The 22922-nt window shown below is 36.8% G+C and overlaps 1 protein-coding gene across 1 annotated transcript; it reads left to right on the top strand.

Annotated features, from left to right (window-relative positions):
• The first annotated feature begins 46 nt into the window (after positions 1-46).
• On the top strand, positions 47-12620 carry efhb (EF-hand domain family, member B). Its single transcript, XM_066715703.1, has 13 exons — positions 47-335; positions 477-539; positions 1397-1540; positions 1994-2174; positions 2721-2831; positions 2960-3089; positions 3244-3327; positions 5196-5263; positions 6382-6536; positions 7006-7213; positions 11300-11509; positions 11754-11935; positions 12223-12620. Exons 1-13 carry the CDS (start codon positions 273-275, stop codon positions 12370-12372), a joined length of 1749 nt encoding a protein of 582 aa, XP_066571800.1. The 5' UTR covers positions 47-272; the 3' UTR covers positions 12373-12620.
• Positions 12621-22922: the final 10302 nt, after the last annotated feature.

Raw genomic sequence — 22922 nt, 5'->3', positions numbered from 1 at the left:
CTTGCCTCAGCTGTGCTATGTCGTCAGAGACAGACCGACAGGATGAAATTAAATACGGGCCGCAGTCAGACCTGCAGTTTCCTAGCATTTGTTGCCTGGCTACTTACCCTAAACATGATCTGAAATGCAGAACAATCCCAATACAACTCACACGATCACTGCAGATACACACACACCAGCAGACAGGAGGTTTTATGAGCATTTTATTACCAATTTCTCACTGAAGTCAGTTTAATGTGCAGTCTTCCTTTCAGTCTTCACAGGACACAGCAATGAGAGAAGGGAAGGCTGTATATGATGGGAAGTATAAGGATAGATTTCCCCGTATACAAACGGTAATGTTTTGGTTTAAATTACTCTGTCCATTCAGGATATCTACATTACAAAACACGACGTGCACAAGAAATTAAAGTTATTTGAGTTCTCTCAGATTAGATGACATTTTTCTTGCTTTTTTGCATTTTTTTTCCCCACAGGCAGGAAAGTTAATACCGACAGGCGAAAGAGCAGAGACGTGTCTTAAGGAAATGACACCCAGGGTAAGTCTTTGGATCTTTCATCTCAAGCTTTAACAAGTTATTCTGAAATTGTAGATTGATCTCTGAAGCGATACATACCTAAGTGATATTTTATATAAGTGACAACTCCCTCAGCTGTAATAAACATTAGATGCCTGTGTAGTTTAATTGTCACAAAGTAAACATGTAGTCCCATGAAATCCTTGAAAGATAAATGTCATTATTGTAGACGTGCTGCACAGAGTCCTATGGCACATCCACTTTATGCTTCCCTATGTGTGTGTGTGTGTGTGTGTGTGTGGAGATATCAAGATATCTTTAAATATTTTGAGATATTTCTAATTCATTTCTTGAACTGCAATTCAGATATATTTCTACCATTTACATATTATATCTAATGATGGTGCTTTTTAAAGATACATGATTTGCAGATATCTCTCAATTATTTAAAGATGTGTCTAAATCGTTGTCAGATATCTGCAAACCATTTAAAGAAATCTGCAAATGATTTCCTGTTTATTTAGAGAGATATCCTGTTCATAAAAAGGAAGTCATTTGCAGATTTCTTTAAATGATTTGCAGATATCTTTAAATAATTTAAAAATATCTGCAAATAATTTAGAGATATCTTTAAAAAAGTGTAATATACCTGCAGATCATTTCAAGACATCTCTAAATGTGCTTTTAAAGAAGATATCTTGAAACATTTGAAGATATCTGGAAGTATTTGAAGATATCTTGAAATATTTGCAGATATCTGTATAGCATTTAAATATATCCTGAAATATTTGAAGATATCTTTAAATTAATTAAAGATATATCAAAATGAATATTTGGCTTGCCATAGTAGGTTGTAATTGTGTTACCTTCATTTGCAGCCTGTTACTCCTCCGGTGATTAAGAAATTCCTGAACACAACCAGGCCAGAGACGGGGGCTATCAGAGTGTTTTATGGGAAAGCCAATGATCCAGATGTAGCCAGCAGTCTTGTGCATGGTGTGAGAACAAGACCCTCCCTTAGTGTAAGTTTCTGTTCTTAGAGTGCTTTTTATGTTGTTGTGTTTTGTTTTTTCCATACTCTAATGGTTCCAGAAATATATATTTAAAAGGCTTCTTAGAAAGTTGAAAGGGGAAGTTTCTAATGCATATTGGCTTGAAACCCAGTGGTGAAAGGTACAGTACAGCACAAGCTTGGAATGGATCTTCAAAAGCAGTTTATACAGTAAATTACAGATGTCACCGCCAAATGAATTTTTAGAAATTTTAGTCAATTACCCAGTTTGTAATTGATTAAACGATAATCAACGGGATTAAATCAAAACTTTGACCCACCCGCTAATAGAAAACTACAGAACTGTACTCAGTTGCGGCTTCATTTTCAGTTAGATGACACTTTCTTCTTCTCTTCTTCTGGGTCAAAGTTTTGATTTAATCCAGCCCACTATTTTTTATTTTTATTTTTTATTGTACTGCAGGCAGCATTGCTGACCAATCCATCTCCAAGAACACTCTTCCAACAAAAGCTGCATGAACGGCAAGAAGCTGTTTATTCAAGCCATCAGACGGCCCCACTTGGAAGATCACACAATCAAGCTTTGGGGTTGCCCAGTGGATTAGATAGAGAAAAAACTACATTTGGCCTAAAGACCATCCAAAGTAAGAGCAAGGAAATTTGACTATTTGTAACTGTGTTGAAATGAAAGATACTTACCCAAGGAATAAAGTTTCTTAGTCACTAAGATGGAACACCAAAAGTATCATACTAAACAAATCTAAGTCTGAGTTTAGTGGGTGTCAACATTGTGATATTGATATTAAACTATATTTGAATTATTGACCAACATGGATAGTACATTTTTATGATTTTGAAAGTACTTTACAAAATAAATACAATTGATTCATTTTCCTTAAATATGCATGTCTGTCTAAACCAGTACAATGTACTTCAGACTGACATGCATATTGAAAGAAAATATCCTCCCCAAAATGTACCTTTTGTATAAAACTCTACATTAGTATTTAACAACGTGTGCATAAGCTTGTTTCAGATTTTCTGCACCATCGGCCTGTGTTATTAATATTTGTCGTGTAATTTGTGGTTACAGTCAGTAGTAGATGGATTGAAGGACTTTATATGACATGTTGTGTATTGTGAAACGTCAAAGCTTTCTCATAGTTATCCCACGTGTCTGTTTTCTGTAGGTGAAAATGCTGGTGAAATCCTTAACCCACCCAAGAGCCATGAACAGGTGGAGAAAGAGTATCAGGAAGGACACCAACTGTATGTCAAATCACACAATGCATACTTTGTTGGTAAGGACCATTCAGGAATTCAATAGAACTGCTTCTACATTTTCTAGAGAGTATGACTCACTTGTGAGTTTTATCAGTCTTTTTGTTAAAATTTGTATCAACCTTTTTGTTTCTAATTTTTTCTCTAGGGGAACCTATAAACAGGAAGTATGACTCGAAGAAGTATGGTAAAAACAGCCAATTTGGGATTAAAACTACCCACTACAATGATGGCAGGAATGTCTCAAAATCTCTGCATTGGTTACACGATCTGCAAACGTAAGCTGTACATTTCAAGTATGCTTGTATTCCTAGTGTGTTCTTGTAGTCTTGTCTTTTTAATCTCCTCCTGTGTGTGTGTGTGTGTTTTAAGTCTTTGTCTTAATTCTCAGTTTCTCATCATATATCACATCTTAATATTTCTGTTATTCAGGCTGAAAGGGGCAAAGTTGGTGTCAAAGTGCAGTGATGATTTCAGACAACGGACTCAGCCGCAGATCGGAAAAGTGCACGATCCGTAAGTGGGACAAATTAATTAATCTTATGTTCTTTGGTTCTGGTTTCGTTCTAACAATATGATATTTCTTTGTTTGAATTCTTTAAAGGCTAGACATCGAGCCTTTGTCTGATCGAGGATTCTTTCCATGTTTCCACATATGTACTTTATTTTATTTTCCCTCATGTGGAATTTTCCTTGGTTCTCTGTCATATTCTTTCTTTTCTCTTCCAAGTTAAGGAACTTTCAGTTTTGCACGAGGAGGTGAAATGGGAGAACAATGCTTTGTTTTTCCAACTCTGGATCTTCAAGTGTCATTCATATGTCAATTATGTTAAGTCACTCTCATTAAAACAGAAGTCCAATCTGTGCTTATTTTATTTGGCTTACTTTCAATTTCCCTCTCATGTTCTTAACATATATATATATATATATATATATATATATATATATATATATATATATATACACTAACCTAAAGGATTATTAGGAACACCTGTTCAATTTCTCATTAATGCAATTATCTAACCAACCAATCACATGGCAGTTGCTTCAATGCATTTAGGGGTGTGGTCCTGGTCAAGACAATCTCCTGAACTCCAAACTGAATGTCTGAATGGGAAAGAAAGGTGATTTAAGCAATTTTGAGCGTGGCATGGTTGTTGGTGCCAGACGGGCCGGTCTGAGTATTTCACAATCTGCTCAGTTACTGGGATTTTCACGCACAACCATTTCTAGGGTTTACAAAGAATGGTGTGAAAAGGGAAGAACATCCAGTATGCGGCAGTCCTGTGGGCGAAAATGCCTTGTTGATGCTAGAGGTCAGAGGAGAATGGGCCGACTGATTCAAGCTGATAGAAGAGCAACTTTGACTGAAATAACCGCTCGTTACAACCGAGGTATGCAGCAAAGCATTTGTGAAGCCACAACACGTACAACCTTGAGGCGGATGGGCTACAACAGCAGAAGACCCCACCAGGTACCACTCATCTCCACTACAAATAGGAAAAAGAGGCTACAATTTGCACAAGCTCACCAAAATTGGACAGTTGAAGACTGGAAAAATGTTGCCTGGTCTGATGAGTCTCGATTTCTGTTGAGACATTCAGATGGTAGAGTCAGAATTTGGCGTAAACAGAATGAGAACATGGATCCATCATGCCTTGTTACCACTGTGCAGGCTGGTGGTGGTGGTGTAATGGTGTGGGGGATGTTTTCTTGGCACACTTTAGGCCCCTTAGTGCCAATTGGGCATCGTTTAAATGCCACGGCCTACCTGAGCATTGTTTCTGACCATGTCCATCCCTTTATGACCACCATGTACCCATCCTCTGATGGCTACTTCCAGCAGGATAATGCACCATGTCACAAAGGTCGAATCATTTCAAATTGGTTTCTTGAACATGACAATGAGTTCACTGTACTAAACTGGCCCCCACAGTCACCAGATCTCAACCCAATAGAGCATCTTTGGGATGTGGTGGAACGGGAGCTTCGTGCCCTGGATGTGCATCCCACAAATCTCCATCAACTGCAAGATGCTATCCTATCAATATGGGCCAACATTTCTAAAGAATGCTTTCAGCACCTTGTTGAATCAATGCCACGTAGAATTAAGGCAGTTCTGAAGGCGAAAGGGGGTCAAACACAGTATTAGTATGGTGTTCCTAATAATCCTTTAGGTGAGTGTGTATATATATATATATATATATATATATATATATATATATATATATATATTTCCTAGATGTGGTTTAAAGTGGTTTTAATTATTGTGCACACAATGTAAATTCAAATAATTGTGAAAAAAGCCTATGCAATATAAACGTATTCCCTTTCTTTGAATTGTAGTTATCCAAATAATCAAAAAATATTCTGACTTGTTTTAGGATTGCTGACACAATGAATGTTTCAGTCAACCACACATATGGTATTACGGTGCGTCCTGATGAATTTGGTAAGTAAAATGCAAAGTGCTTGAAATCCTTCCTTTTCCAGCTAATACTGAGTGGCCATTTACTGTTGTAAGTAATATATATGTGTATATATATATATATATATATATATATATATATATATATATATATATATATATATATTTTAGTTTTTCTGAAAGATTTAATATTGATTATGAAGCTTAATTTAAGATGTTAGTTTGAATGTTATCACTTTTCTATCCAGAAGGGGGAGCTCTAACACTTACAAATTCACAGAATATTGAACCAATTATACATACTCAGTTGCCTCAAAGTAACACACATCCCTGCTTGCTACACTGACGTCAGTTTGTAAAGATAGCCCTCTAATGAAAGTACCGGATTCATAATAAACTAATTGACTGTATGTGGTAGAGTTCATATATTTAGCTTAAAATAATTGTTTTAGAAAGTTTTGCCAAATTGAAACATTGCTTTTTATTGTTACATAACATAACAGTTTGTAGATAAAACTTAACAGTATGTGTGGTATCTCATTGGTTTACACAGTTATCTTCTGTCAGCCTTTCATGCTATGTGTAATCATAACTATGGCATACAAATCTTATATTGTATGTTAAGAAGGTAATATTAATCTGAGAATACGAGTGATGCTTATTGCCATTTTTGTAATTTATTTGATTGTTTTACTGTTTAATTATCATACTTAATTACATTTTTATATACAAACCGATATATCACTCTACATTAACCTTGATAATAAACATCATCATGAAATCATTCAAGATTTAACATTACAAAATCAGTCGTAATACAATTATCCCTCAAGTGCTTCTCAGTTAGACTATTTAAAATGGTGTGGAAGTGCACTTAAAGCCATTTAATACACATAAGAGGAATCTTTGTTTTCACAGCTGTCCTTTCAGAGATAATTATTCTTCTAAGCAGGAAATTAATAATATAAGATGACACATGATTACTTCACTGTGTAATGTACTGTGGTGGTCATGCTGTAGTCTGTATTTATAGTATAAACTGTCAAAACTGTTAAAGTATATGTCATTTATTATACTAAGTTGTTTAGGTCAAGGTTAAGCTAAATTACTAGTTACTAATAATACAGGTAATCATTTTTCAGGTGCTGGCGAACATTTGCATTACACTGCTCCTCTCGACATCCTGTGTGGGACAGACGGACATCGCGTCCTTCTCACTGCTGTGCGCCAGCACTTGAAAAAGGCGAACTTTCACAACTTCACTTCTCTACTTGAAGCATTCAGGCACTATGATAAGGTTGTCTTTGGTTTACTGATGTTTGCAGTAGTGCTACACAGAGATGTATCTTGTACCTTCGCTTACATGTTTTTCATTGATAAAAAAATGTATGTTTACTGAAAATGTGTGGTTCAAATCTCTTAAAAGTTTTGTAAATATCTGCAGAAATTACGTGATTATATTTAATTTAGAGGGTATCTTTAATAGTTAATAGTGAATGCATCATCCATGATTATCTTTACCCTAAATTGTTTCTTTGAACTCCCAGTAGAGTCAATTACAATAATGTGTACTAGCCTATGCTTTAAACAATGTTTAAATAACTTTTTAAGCAGTTAAAAGTATTACATCACGTATAGAAACTTCCAGATGTTTACTGAATGTACACAATGAAAAAGCACAGAATGAAGTATGGAGTGTTTCATCTAGAAATGTTAGCAGTAAATGTGCGTTTATGATCAACAGTACTGTTTTTCTTTGTGTGCAGAACGGTAAAGGAGTTATTGACAAGACAGACCTCCACGATGTCTGCACACAGTTTAATTTGGACTTAAACCCCCAACTTCTAGAGACATTAATTGAGTTTTGTGATGTCAACAAAGATGGACAAATCAACTTCCTTGAGTTTTACGACTTCCTGAACTGGAAAGACAAGATGCCTGCTGAAGAGCTGGATGAAAGGATTATTACAAAAGGTGGTTTCCACACTACAGGAGTTTAAGAAACACTAAACAAAATATTGCAACCTGAAGATAAGCATTTTCCAAGCATTATTGTCATCCTACCCAGTTACAGAAAATAAGGAGTTGAATATTACCTAGCTTGACACACTACAGACTGGACAAAGTACAAATCTGTAATCTATCGCAGCTTAATTTATTGTTAATTTGTTGACACCACTTTACACTATTATTTATACTATTTATTACTTTATTTAAATTTGAAAATTGCGATTCGTTTGTGTGTCAAAGTTTTGATTTTGTCTATCAATAGGACACATGGTGTAGATTTGTGTGGCTGATCAGATCAATATTCATAAACAGACACATTAGATGTGTTACATATGCTTTGCATTTGTTTTATGTATGTGTGTGTATATATATATATATATATATATATATATATATATATATATATACAGTGAGGGAAAAAAGTATTTGATCCCCTTCTGATTTTGTACGTTTGCCCAATGACAAAGAAATGATCAGTCTATAATTTTAATGGTAGGTGTATTTTAACAGTGACAGACAGAATAACAACAAAAAAATCCAGAAAAACACATTTAAAAAAAGTTATACATTGATTTGCATGTTAATGAGGGAAATAAGTATTTGACCCCTTCGACTTAGTACTTGGTGGCAAAACCCTTGTTGGCAATCACAGAGGTCAGACGTTTCTTGTAGTTGGCCACCAGGTTTGCACACATCTCAGGAGGGATTTTGTCCCACTCCTCTTTGCAGATCCTCTCCAAGTTATTAAGGTTTTGTGGCAGACGTTTGGCAACTCGAACCTTCAGCTCCCTCCACAGATTTTCTATGGGATTAAGGTCTGGAGACTGGCTAGGCCACTCCAGGACCTTAATGTGCTTCTTCTTGAGCCACTCCTTTGTTGCCTTGGCTGTGTGTTTTGGGTCATTGTCATGCTGGAATACCCATCCACGACCCATTTTCAATGCCCTGGCTGAGGGAAGGAGGTTCTCACCCAAGATTTGACGGTACATGGCCCCATCCATCGTCCCTTTGATGCGGTGCAGTTGTCCTGTCCCCTTAGCAGAAAAACACCCCCAAAGCATAATGTTTCCACCTCCATGTTTGATGGTGGGGATGGTGTTCTTGGGGTCATTCTTCCTCGTCCAAACACGGCGAGTTGAGTTGATGCCAAAGAGCTCGATTTTGGTCTCATCTGACCACAACACTTTCACCCAGTTCTCCTCTGAATCATTCAGATGTTCATTGGCAAACTTCAGACGGGTCTGTACATGTGCTTTCTTGAGCAGGGGGACCTTGCGGGCGCTGCAGGATTTCAGTCCTTCACGGCGTAGTGTGTTACCAATTGTTTTCTTGGTGACTATGGTCCCAGCTGCCTTGAGATCATTAACAAGATCCTCCCGTGTAGTTCTGGGCTGATTCCTCACCGTTCTCATGATCATTGAAACTCCACGAGGTGAGATCTTGCATGGAGCCCCAGACCGAGGGAGACTGACAGTTATTTTGTGTTTCTTCCATTTGCGAATAATCGCACCAACTATTGTCACCTTCTCACCAAGCTGCTTGGCGATGGTCTTGTAGCCCATTCCAGCCTTGTGTAGGTCTACAATCTTGTCCCTGACATCCTTGGACAGCTCTTTGGTCTTGGCCATGGTGGAGAGTTTGGAATCTGATTGATTGATTGCTTCTGTGGACAGGTGTCTTTTATACAGGTAACGAGCTGAGATTAGGAGCACTCCCTTTAAGAGAGTGCTCCTAATCTCAGCTCGTTACCTGTATAAAAGACACCTGGGAGCCAGAAATCTTGCTGATTGATAGGGGATCAAATACTTATTTCCCTCATTAAATGCAAATAAATTTATAACTTTTTTGAAATGCGTTTTTTCTGGATTTTTTTGTTGTTATTCTGTCTCTCACTGTTAAAATACACACACCATTAAAATTATAGACTGATCATTTCTTTGTCAGTGGGCAAATGTACAAAATCAGCACGGGATCAAATACTTTTTTCCCTCACTGTAAATATATATATATGTACAGTGGCTCTCAAAAGTATTCACCCCCCTTGGCCACTGATCAACACAGAAAAAGCTCCATCAAGTTGGATGGGGATCTTTAGTGAACAGTAATTTGCAACTCTTTCCACATATGCTCAATGGGATTGAGGTCCAGGCTTTGAATTTGACTTTGGCTTTGGGGTCATTGTCCTGTTGGAAAATAAATCTTCTCCCAAGTCCCAGGTCTCTTGCAGGTTTTCTTCAAGGATTTCTCTGTACTTTGCTGCATCCATTTTGCCCTCTAACTTTACAAGGTTTCCTGACGCAGAGAAGCATCCCCATAGCTTGATGCGGCCACCACCATGCTTCACGGTAGTGATGATGTTCTCAGGATGATGTGTGGTGTTAAGCTTGCGCCAAACGTAGTGCTTAGTGTTGAGGCCAAAAAGCTCTATTTTCATCAGACCATAGAATCTTCCTCCACTCTAGCCAAGATTAGATTTGAGTGTTTTTCACTCCCTTAAAGGCTGCTTTTGTGAAGCACCCAGGCTATTGTTACAGTATGCACAGTTTCCCGACTCAGCCGTGGAAGACTGTTTTTGAGGATGGCCTGCCCTAGCAGATTCACAGTTGTGTCATATTCGCTCCATTTCTTAAATATGGATTTTACTGTGCTTGGGGGGATATTCAATGCCTTGGAAATGTTCTTATATCCTACCCCTGACTGGTGCTTTTGAAGAGCCTTATTCCAGGTTTGATTTGAATGTTCCTTCGTGTTCATGATGTAGTTTTTGTTAGGAATTGTACTCAACTGTGGGACCTCCCAGAGACAAGTGCATTTAACCTGAAATCATGGGACACAACTTGGAGGTGGACTCCAACTCATTACGAGACAATTGGTTTTACCACAGCTCAACCAGGTGTGTCATAGCAAAGGGGGTGATTACTTATGCATTCAGTTATTTTCTGTTTTGGATTTGTAATTAATTTAGAACAATTTGCAGATTCCATTTTTCACTTTCACATTATGGACATTTTCTGTGTTAAACAGTTGCAAAAACTCCTGATTTAATCCATTCTGATTTCATGTTGTAACACAATGAAATGTGGAAAAGTCCAGTGGGGGTTAATACATTTGAGAGCCACAGTATTTACATGAGATACAAGCACATTTCAGCAAGATGAGATTAATGACCACGTTTTTTTTCTTTCCATAGGTCTCTAAATTTGTTAAATCACTAACATAGAAAATATCCAGTCTAACAATACTTGATTAACCTCCACTAATACTAGGTGGAGAAGAAATTAATTTTTCTAAATAATCTGGAGGAACCCTAATTAATTTCCATGGGGCAAACTCTCTATGTGTATTAATTCTCCCTCTCTCTCACACAAACTACTCTGCTCTGGGTAGAAAATAGACAATCCATAGTTTTTTTTAAATAATAATTCTATGCATATGGGGACGACTCATTCAAATACCAACATAAAAATAACCAGTTAACTTCTCCAAATTAAAGCCTATGTATAATAACATCTACATTTCAAAGCCTGTAGCTATTGCTCTGATTAAGTTTTTGCAAAATGATGATGTTTAAAAAACAAACAACTATTGCTTCTCTTGTGTATAAGCCCCTGTTCACAGGATGCGATTCCTCATAAGAGGTTGTGAAGGCTTCATATTTGGGGAATTGGAGGCTGGTTCTTTTTCTGTTGATAAGGTAGTATTGTATTTCCCGCTCAGACTCAGTAGAGAGATCTTAACTCATTCTGTTACAATTTTAGTTTTTCCTTGACCCATGTGGAGAACTGTAAATCTTTGGGTGAACCTCTTCAGGACATGCCAAGGTCGCCTGCATCCTGACTGAAATGTGATTACCAGTGGTGGGGCTGAAACACTCTTCCCCAGCAGTAAAAAATGCACCCCTCTTGTTGTCCACAGTGTGTTATTCATCTTGTCAGTTTGGGCCCACTTGATATATTTCTGGTGTCTTTGCTTGCCAGATATTCCTTACTTACTATTTTCATTTTGTGTGTGTGTGTGTGTGTGTATTTGTTTTCATCTCTTGCCTTTTAGGGCGTAAGCCAAACACCACCCCTCCACATTCACAGAGGAGCATGGGACTGAGGACGGACACGTTGGCAAAGCAGGAAGATTTTGGTCCAGCTGGTGCTGGTAACGTGGGTAGGACTCCCAGAACTCTAACAAGACCCAGCACAGTCCCTGACCGATTCCTCACCTCCTCATCGACAATCCGGGCCATTGTAGGAGGTCCTTCCACAACTAGTAAGTACAATGTTAATGGTTCTAGAAGGTATTACAGCTAGAAGAGTATATATTCTGTCACACCGTTCTGTATACTATGTCAGCTATAGATTTGTCAGACCACTTACATAGCATTTAATAGTTAAATAGGATTTCAAATGATATTCATATTGAGTTAAATGTCCTAATGTAATAAGGGGCACACCCTCTTTCAGAGACCACTTTACTCTGTCACAGTGATAAACTCCCACTGTTTTTCTTACAGACTACCAGGTGTTTGGTGTTCCCACCGTCCGCACTGATTTAGCAGCTCCACGCATTAAGCGCATCAGCGACAGGACAAACTATGGCGATGAGTCCAATGCAGGTGGGCTGATCCACCCATCTCTCTACTCCCTGAAAGGAGTGCACGAGAAGCACTTTTTTATGCCAAGAACAAAGGAGGAGGTATGCTTATTTTATACAGATACGAACACTGAATTCTGAAACAATTTCATGGATGATGATAAAGAGAAAATTGTACATTTAATTTATTTTATTCTACGTGATTGTAGTTCCACAGAATGTGTCAGCAGCTGTTTTAACCTTTTTCATTCACAGCATATATTAAAATAATTGTTTGCAGCTGTAAAATAATAATTTTGAGGTCTGCGTTTGCTCTCTCGAAATTTCTCAATGCATGTTTCACTGTCGGCTCCATTCACCCTTTCTTACGCAAATGAATTTCCTTTCAGATTGCCCGTATATTCCGAAATGTTGGGGTGGATATTTCCGAAGATGACTTTGGAGAAGCTTGGGAACGGGCATCGACAAGACATCCAAGAGGACAAGTCTGTGTAGAGACATTCAGGAATGTTGTACAAGAAATTCTTGGCTCATATTGAAACATTATTTGACATCCATTGAGGCAATTTTACAATTTTGTTTGCCTGCATTTTCTTTAAATGGCAATTAAAAGTTCAAACCTGCCTATGAATCCTTAAATGTATCCCTAATTAACTTCATTAACATGATGGAAAACACATTTTTGCTTTTGTTATGTATCATTTGTAGGAACATATTGTTTATGTCCTTAAATGTTTGTCTTTTAACACATTAACAAAGCGCCTTTGTTCAAAAATAATAAACCCACTTTATATTTTATTGAGAGTATAAAATATTTGTCTTAGTAATGTAACTCTAATAAATGTCAGGGTCTGTGTACTAATGAAGGCAATATTGTAAGCATACAAGTTATATTCCTCTATGGGAAAAGCACCAACAAAAGAAGGAAAAAAATGCAATACATTAAACATATGTTTCAGGGGCTTTTACCTATTACTGCAAACAAATGTTTAATTCATCTCTTTGATACACTGCTTTGTAAAATGGCATGGTAAAAAACTAAGAATGCATTCTTTGGTAAATAAGTCTTTACAATGAACAGAATCATTTTTATTCACATTTAATTATTTGTTCTTTTTCAGGGCAGTCTGACTGTATTGAGCCTTAAGTGAGATGCAAATGTGACTAATAAGATGTACTTTCCTAGAATGCAATTAATTGTGTACCTCTTTAGAGTGTAATTATTCTTAGACTCTTTTAGTTTGGCACTTATTAGGATTTAGGAAATAATTGCTTTGTTAGCACAATGTTCACTGCAGAACATGTGTGTATTTTCCTACTGTCATGATCATACTGCACTAGCATTAAGTGCATTCAGCTGGCAAGCTAGCCAAGGTTTTGTACACTGGACCTTGACCTTATGTGGCAAATATTCAGCAAACACACCAACACACAAAGACACTCTCCTGACTTATTATTTATGGATCAGCAATGTGTTTTCCGTTATTATATTCACTTAGAAAGCTGTTAGGTCATTTTAACCCCAGATTACATCTGTTATTACAAAAAACGTGGAGGAAGCAGACACAGACGTAACTCTCCTCATAACCGGTAATTAGAGTTCAAAAGTGAAGCGATGCAGTACAGCTAATGATCCAGCAGAGAGGCAGATCCTAATCAGATATCCTATTCTCTTCCATGAGTGACATATAGGTGACGTTCAATAAAAAGTATGCTCACCCATTGTAAATTCACATTTGAAATGAATTTACACAAAGTGAGTTATGTACGAATGGCCTAGATCAGTTTCCCCATTTGATACCAGCATTAGTAGCAAAGTAGACATCATGCAGAACTGTTGTTTTTCGAATGTGCTGAGCAGTGGTTGGCTGTCAGAGTTTCAATGAATCATCACTGATAAATCAGTTGAGACTCCTACTTCCTTGAGCACATGGTCTTACCCAGCTATCGCCTGTGGGGGCTCAACCTGAAGACAGAAGGACTGTGCAGGGGGGGGTTAATCTCAGTTAATGCCACCATCACTCTCAACATTCTTGACCTTGTTCAAAATAAGAAGAGGAAGATGTAAAAAGATAATTGCTGTTAGTGTGTGTATTCCAGGAGGATCTCATGTATAAAAGTATATATGTTTACAAAAAATATATAATTTCTCTAAATAAGGCTCTTGTGTACTTCATTTAAACACAGGCAATAAAAAGACAGAGCATACAGAGCTATTTTTCTTTGAATGTTATAAATGGCATGACTGATGAGGCGAGCCGTGTGCAACACAACAGGGCTTTTATGGTACAAAAGCAATCTGGAGACTTATAAATAATGGAGGGCCTACTAAATTGTGTTTGGAGAAACAAAGTGTTTATTGCTCAGCGCTTCCATTACCATCAATGAGATGCCAAACAAAGAAACCTTTATTTGTTTGGTCTGTTTGTGTTTGTTTACCTTACGAGCACATGCATATTTATGTCTGTTCTTTATTTGAGTTGATTTGCAACTTTGCTTTTTCATCAATCAATGTGCTTTCAGTGTTTCGGTTTTCTTTTCTGATGGGCTGTCTAATATGAGGGATTGAAAATGAGTCGGAATGCTGCTATACGATGTAATGAGAAGAAAAAGTGCATTGGTTACAACATTTGTCACTTGCTGGTATTGCATCAAGACTTTCTTGGTCCGACTGTAATGTAGCGAAAAATGTTATATATATTGAATAACGAATAATAATAACTAGAATTCAAAGTATCTGAAGACCCGTTGTTTGAATATGAGATCTATTTGCATATTGAATATGTATTATCTTGTATGGTAGTATGCATGTTAGTATGAGTGATAGATTGTAATTTAGTTTAAGCAGTTGTAGTACGATTTAGGTTAGGAGTAGTATGCTTACGTGATAGTATTGTTTTGCCTTATGTCTTATATCAGCGGTTCTCAAACTTGTCCTGGAAGACCACCTACCCTGCTGGTTTTTGTTCCAACTGAGCTCTCAGTTACTTAATTGAACCCATAATTGAAGTAATTTGATTACATTTGGCTCTTTAAATTGTGTAACTGATAAAAAGTAATAATTTCTTTATACAGTTTTATACTTAATTTAAAACCCCTACTGTTAAAAAATAATTAAAAGGCTTTGATTTAGGAAATGATCAGTTTAATACATAATTTTACATCATTACTCCTTTAATATGCAAATAATATATGCCCAATAAAGAATCTTCCAACAAAGTCTGGTATAGAACAGCCAACAAACGAGAGACGGGAAATATATAAATCATACACAACTAAAAAGCAACAGCAACTAAAACATGCCATATGCAACCAGAAAGAATCATATACAACCCAAACAAGTCATTTGGGAGCAATAAAATGCCACATGGAACTAAAATGACATGCTACCAAAAATGTCATATGGCAGCACAACGTGTCATACTGACTGGACTGAAAAAGTGTCAGAGGAAACCAAAAGTGTCTCAGGGGACAAAATAATTGTAGCCAGGAGCCAAAAAAATAGTTGTAGGGCACAGCCTGTATTGCATGGTTAGTTTCTGTAAGTTTAGTCTAAATGCTTTATACATAATAATTATTTATTACTTATTGCTTAGTCTGTTGCCCTAGAGAAGCCTATCGACTTTTCCCCAATTTACTCTACTATAATACACTGCACTTAATACACTATAATGCATTGTACTGTAGTCTGCAGACTTTATGTAAACGATTCAGTAATAGTCTGGATTGTAATATAAGACAAGAGTGAAACCTGTTACCCAAAATTCAACAGGGAAACAGCAATACCTTCCCTCCCACTGGACAGTCAGGTTTTTGCCTGGCAGGTGAAATATTGAACTATTGAACTGTCACTGGTTTAATGTTTCACCAAGTTATGTCCTCAGCCTCATGCATTCTTCAAACAGCAGGGTTTCTGTATTCCGTGCAGCTGTTGTATACCAATGTACTAAATCTGTTTGCTTGAGTTCCTGTGAGCTGCATTAATTATGAGAGCTGTATTGTGAGCAGTGGTTTTACTTATTTTCCTTCACTCGTGTCTTATTATTTTTTATTTTTAGCTCTATAGTGAAGATCCTCGAAATGCGTGAGGTTTAATACTCAGCTTTAAAATATATTTAATTCAGGTCTTTTAGGGGTATTAGGGAGGAAGTGAGGCTATCAAAGATATTGTATGTTTTGGAGCTCAGGTTATTTCTGGAGTTACTTGCCAATAATAGCAATTACAAATTGCTCATGATGACATTATTTGCTTTGCTGCTTTTGATCACTGAATGATTGCTGTGGAGCAGCAGATACATACACAAATGTGCTTAAATGAAATTGCATTAATGTTATTCTTTAACAATGTGTTTAACTTCCCTAATTTGAATCGAAATGTACACATTTGGTTTAGATTGTTCTGACTGATATAATTAAACTTAACAGAAGAATTGCAGTCACTACACCCATTCCACAGGACTGTTACAGAACCACTTCTTCACTTATTTAATTGAATGATAGGCCTGATTAATTAATTTATGTAATTAAGTAGTAATACAAAAAAATAAATAAAAGCTCAGCAATAACATTGTATGCCCATTGTAATAACCCTGTACTGTACAAAGAGGTCTGTGTTGTTATCAGAAGGGCACAGATAAATGCTGGTACACACTGAACACGAAAGATCCTTAGCGACAAATCACTCTAATAAATCTCATTATCGAACACAGTGATGAATTGTCTCCTGCGGAATTGTTTTTGTAATGTTCGAAAGGTTTAGGAATCCTTTAATGAACACCATTATAATTTAACAATGAAGAGAAAATAATTTTGTTTTAAAGGGATTTAATAAGATCAGGTTAAAAAAAATGTAATTAAAATTAACACCAGAGTGCTGTACGGTTCAGTTTAAACTTCAGATTGGATAATTAGACTAATTCATTATTCAGCCTGACAGACGAGGCATTTAATGAGCCCCTGAATTCCTTATTGGTCAGTAGAGGATGTCCTTATGCTAAAACACACTTGTGCATTGAAACACATGAAGGAAACATCCATTTATTTGAAAACAGAATATTAAAGCTGTTCAAATGTATTGTAGTATTTCCCACTTCCAGCTACCTGGATTTACCATTTCTCAAAACAACAAGAAATAGAAGAGGATAGTCAGCGAAAGCAACAGCTTCACTTGACAGAGGGAGCAGTTTTAAGGAACAGCATCAATCTCTCTCACTTCTCTTCTCTCACAACTCTGAGACTAGTTTTAATTTATCTCAACCTGCCAGTGGGGGCCGGGGCACCCCTATCTATCCCCTCGCCCCCAATCACTGTTCCCACTATTCCCGCACGTGGCCAACCTTTGACCCCCTAACTCAGATCCCCAAACGATATTTACCACCCCCACCCCCACCCCCACACACACAAGCACACTACAGACCCTCATGTCTAACAAAAGTCCCTGATCGCTCAGTGAATCTAAATACAATTTTTTTTTTATAGCATACAGTCATAAAATAAGAAAAAAGCCAACAGAAGTTAGAGTTGATATATATAGCATTTGGCTTAAGGGCACAATAATATATCCATGTATGTATGCCAGTCAAGATCTATTTTAAAAACCTGCTTTATTACATTTTGACATTTGACTGTGTGCCCTGTCCATTCGCAACACAAACATCTCTCATGTCCATGCCTTGTAACTGAAAATGTATTTTTAAACATTTTGATTATATTTTTAATCACCTGTCACATTCCATAATTATACTGGATAATTTCTACCATGGTAATTTCACTGTCCATCACACAGAGTGTCTTTGGAGAATATGCCAGTCTTACACTTTTGATTGCTGTTTAGCTGTGCCTTTCCATCTAAATACAACTGTCTGTCATTGAGTAAGGTTTTGACACCTCACATTTCCTTGTGTACTTATTATCACATTAACATTAATAACCTATTATCTAATTCTCCAAACCCATGCTGCTGTTATCAAGTAAAGTTCAAAGCAGAACGGGTGTCACGGTTAACTGCTTCCCCCTTTGGTTTCACATATCTTATTTCCACAAGACTCAAGGTTCATGATTTTGTCTGTGTTTCAAAATGTAAATCATGTCTATATTTAACAAGAATGTACTTACCCAAACTAGAGACCAATCTGCCTGCACATGACACCAATACTGAGAATTGGAGGGGAAAGCATTATTCATTATTTACCCAGGATGATCTCCAATAATAATGGGATGACAACAGGAACACAACAGTCTGTGTTTTGAAGGATTATATTTTGATTATTTCGTTTTTTGTGTTACTTTAGACTTGGACCAGGTCATAAACGTTTTTCCTTGGGGCTCATAAACTAGTAAATGCCTCCTCTCAGAGTGCAGAATGAACCCTGTCATCCAGACATCACTGGTTTCTGTGCTGGTCTCTGTGATTGTCATCTCAATCTCATGCTGCCAGGGTTGAGTGGAGTTGAGTTAGCCAGGGCTTACCGGTCTCGGCATACAACAGTGACTTCTATTGCTTAGTGGGTGCTGATGAGCCTGTGGTGCTCTCTGTACAAGCTGCTATTCATATATATCACAAATGTTGGACTTCCAGCGCGAAACGTGAATGGGCCGACCAGGACACATCTTAGTTGCCTCTAGTAATTGGTTATTTAGCAATAGGAACTAAAAGGTTCTTTTATTTGGTAGCTAGGAATACAGTCTAGAACACACAGCTACAACATCATTTACAGGAACACAACGAGCAATTTGGACTTTCATATTAGACTTCGCAATGCTTCAGTGATTCAAGCAAACTTGAATTTGTAAGAGTTTTTTTTTTTTGAAAGCACGAGTCTATGATTAGAAATACAGTTCTCCTGCAAGGAAAGGGCAGCTCTCAGGAAAATGTATGCAATTCTACTAATTTAATGTATTGTTAGATTTGTAACAATTGGGGACAGGCCAGACTTCCAAGGACAGTACATAACTCTATTAAAGTTTTAATAAATTGTCCAAAACTGTCCAAAAGACTCCTCTGTGCCTTTAAATCAGAATGTTTGAGGATTTCTTAGTTTATGCATAGATGTGGAGTTCTCTGAGCCAAAATTGAATGGAATTGAATAACTAAACTTAACGACAGCTGAAAATCCATTTTAAATTAATAATATTAATACAAATTAAATACAATCTGATTGACCATACTCCTTATGTAGCATTTTCAGTAACTGTAAAGGACTTTGCAGAACTAGGTCGCATGTACTGCTATGTGCATTAGATTGTAAACAAAATAAAAGTCTAATATACTTTTTCAACACAAATACAGAACACTACCTATAAAAGAAGAAATATGCCTATTCAAGAATTATGATGATTATAATACAGATTACAGGAAAATAGCCACAACAACAACAATACTACTACTACTACTACTACTACTACTACTACTACTAATAATAATAATAATGTTTGTAGATTATTATTATTATTATTATTATTATTATTATTATTATTATTTTCATCTGGGATCTTCATATTTTGTACTAGATGAATGGCTTCCTTAGATGTGACCCCCTGCTTTCATTAGAGCAGTTTCTATTTAAAACTCGTGAACAAAAGCAAACTCAAATAATAGGCTTTAATGTTTTAAGGATGGGGAGTTCAGTCTGCTAGTGAGGTATATTTCACCAAGATCTGGGCAATTGATTTTGCACAAGCACCAAAAATCACAAAAACAATAATAATATGTTAACCAAAATAAATGAATACCACACAAAACCTTCATCAGTGAAAACAGCATCAACACAAATCACATATTTTATTAACATCTCTGACTCAAGATTGTGCCACGGTGACACTCTTATCATATAATTAATCATATTTTGAGAGAGCTGAAGCCTGTAGGTGGTCTATTTCTCCTAACACAGCAAGACTGTGTACCTACAGTCTGATGCATCTGTTTGCTTCACAGTTTCTCAGTTTTCAGAACATGTGTCTGTCATGGAAACAGCTTGAGCATGTCTTATGTGGGAGTGTACATAACAGAGCAATTTCAGACAGTGGGAATATTAACAGTGTTAGAATTCAATCATTATAATATTATTTAAAAAAAATATCCTCACCAAATTTGTGCTGATGACTTGTGCACAACATTTTCATTAACAAAATTCAAGTGTACCCCTTAGGATACATACTCTGCAGCTCTAATTAAAAAGTGCTGTTTCCTTTCACGTCACCACGCTGATATTACATGAGAGGTTAGGACTGATCTATCAAAGGCTTCTCTCAAACTGTCTGTGGTCAAGAATCTGCTGAATATTAAGGATATAGAGGGGCTTCATTTAACAAAAGGATTGCTTAGTCTGGAATTTGAGAAGTGCTGAAAAAATACACCTCCTTGGAAACGTCAGCAGAAGGACATGAAAGAACTGTCAGGAGGCAACTATGTTCTTGTGACTCAAACCTGATAGAGTTGTCAAAATGCCTTTGCAAGCTCTGTGCACGGGAGAAAGGCCGTCTTCACCTCAAAGAGACAGTTGATTTGATAGCGTTCTTTTATCATTGCTGAGTAAGTTGTGGTGCTCACACCTATCAAATCTGTTCTGTGCCCTGTTGCTTTCCAAATCCCAAGTGCCAACCGACCGGGATAGCTAATGGCATCTGAACTACGTGACCTGGAAAAAGATTCTGACTTTTGTGTGAAGTAAATGGATAAACAATGTAATTTTTAACTTGTAATATTGTAATTACCAGAGCTTGCACTCTGCTTTCAGCGGAGTTGAGTGGAGTCCCATTGTTGAAATGAATAAATTGACTAAAGAGAATACATCATTGAATTTGTGTGTGTGTGTTTGTTTTGTTTGGTTTGAACATTCACAGCAGGAAACACATCCAGTTAAAACAACTCCACACTTTCTTGTTTAAATTATTTTAATTGAATCTTGTTTGAAATGTTTTAAAAAGTCAATCTGTTTAACACCTGTCAGCTCTGATACATTCTTACTCTTATTTTAGGTTGTTGTTGGACAAATCCATCACACTGGAGACCACAGATGTCCTCCAATCTTTTGACTGCACTGTGTGCTGTATTATTGTGCCCTCGACTTTCCTCTTCTTTTTCAGTTGAAATATATTAACCTTGACTGGCTATCAGGAGTAAGGCTGATGCTGGTCTATAGCTAATCTGTACATTTTATTTTATTATCGTAACAGGTGCCATCATATGCCTCGATCTAACTGTGCTGGACATTTGCTGATTGACTCACTCACTCCATGGTCTTCTGATGAATGTGATGGGGTCAGTGTCATGTCAACGAACAACACATTTCATGGTCATAGCCTCATAGCGGGTGATGTTGAGCTAGCACTGCCTCGGTGTTGACATGTAATCTTATTTAGATAAGATAGGCAGATCTGAATTCACATGGCCAACTGAAAATAACAGCAGTCTCCATTATATTATGGAGCTTCCGTTAGTCCACTTTTAAGTTAATTAATAATTGCAAGCCAGCTGAACGAATAGCCTTCTTGCTTTACAGAAATAGAGTGATTGATTATATTGATTATATATGACAATATGAATAACCCTTAGAGTTTCATTACATAAGCTGTAATATTCAACTCCACCTAATGAAGGCTATCTATAATAAACAGACTGCCAGTCCACCATGGCCATTTAAGCTGCATTACCAGCCTACTCAAGTTCATTTTATTTTCTGTTAATGTTTTGCTATATAAATTACTCCTCAGAACACATTTTTAGTGCTCAGTTATCTTACAATGCAGAGCAGGATTAGACCTTGTTTAATACCAGGCAGTGGTCCTTGCTTTATTGCACCAGTAACACACTTGCCCTAGTGTTTCCACTGGTCTATTGCTCCATCAGAGAAAATGAGCAGTAATGGCACTCTAAGGTATTGTTTTCATAGTTCCAAAACCATAGAGTATGGATGAGGCAATAATCAGCACTATGGTAAAAGACATAGATATTATATATACATAATAATTAAGAACCATGAAAAATATTACAAATGACACGATTTCCACATTTCCCTTTATTTGCTACACAGCCTGTCACAGAGTAAAGGGCTTTGTGCAGCTTGGAGAATCACATAAGTAGATTAATTAACTGGCGCTCAGTTCCTTTTGGTTTATCTCATGGTTGGATTACAGAAACTTATTTCGGGGTGGTCCGAGACATGTATAATTATTAATACTCATTGAGCAATCTTACATGCTATGATATAATTATTAAGTGGAACAAGTACATTTCAGATTCAATTCCGATTCCTTCCTGAAATCCTTCACTTATTTGGCAGGAAGCCAGTCTGCACAATAATTAATTGTTTGTTGATTGGTGGCTGTGCTAGCTTGTGTCATGATGTACAAACATGCAAAGTTTGACTCTGTAGCTGATAGATTGTGTAAGTACCTGCTTCTGTTGTTTCATCACCATTATTATTACTGTAAAATGACCTTTACAAATATGATGAATACATTATACACTGTGCTTTACAGTCTAAGGTACCCAGAAATTAGAATTCACAAATGTTACCTATAAAAGGTATGGAGGTCTTACTGAACTGTATCATTAATGAAAAGACAATTCTGCAGTCTTATATTATTGTATATTTTATACAGTGTAAATGATGCCCGTCTTATACCTCAATGGTACCACTAAAGGAGTAACTCAAATAACTGTAGAGTAATTACTGCTTTGCATTAAAATGTACTTTTTCTTGTTGTTGTATCCCTTGCTGCCATTCTAGTCTCCCCTGTTGCACTTAATAGGCTACTAATTTGGCAGTAAGGTAGCTGGGATATAAATGTGTTGCTTCTATGTTTAATGGAAATTCAGGGAGACACACTGTACAGTTCCATTAGCCTACATTGCAACAGATTTGAAACGGAAAGCTGCAATTAAGGTCAATGATGAAAGCCGGCCAAATGTCCTCATTCAGAGTTATTAAGTGTTATAAAATATGGGCAGTTGAAACTTCAAACCTTGTGATGCTATGGTAACCAGCATAGCCTTTGAGATACAGATCTTAATGTTCTCATTCCACTCAGAAAACACACACAAGCCATGAAAAGAATTGCATGTTGCTTGCAGTATGAAGGTATTTGA

Source organism: Amia ocellicauda, chromosome 10 (assembly GCF_036373705.1).
Source record: "Amia ocellicauda isolate fAmiCal2 chromosome 10, fAmiCal2.hap1, whole genome shotgun sequence".
NCBI lineage: Eukaryota > Metazoa > Chordata > Actinopteri > Amiiformes > Amiidae > Amia > Amia ocellicauda.
The sequence above is the reverse complement of the archived record's forward strand: the minus strand, read 5'-3'. Positions and strand labels throughout refer to the sequence as shown.

Coding starts and splice junctions, on each gene's coding strand:
- efhb (XM_066715703.1), top strand. CDS start 273: ATGAGAGAAGGGAAGGCTGTATATGATGGGAAGTATAAGGATAGATTT. Junction 1,541..1,993: donor GAACAAGACCCTCCCTTAGT/GTAAGTTTCTGT, acceptor ATTGTACTGCAG/GCAGCATTGCTGACCAATCC. Junction 2,175..2,720: donor TGGCCTAAAGACCATCCAAA/GTAAGAGCAAGG, acceptor TGTTTTCTGTAG/GTGAAAATGCTGGTGAAATC.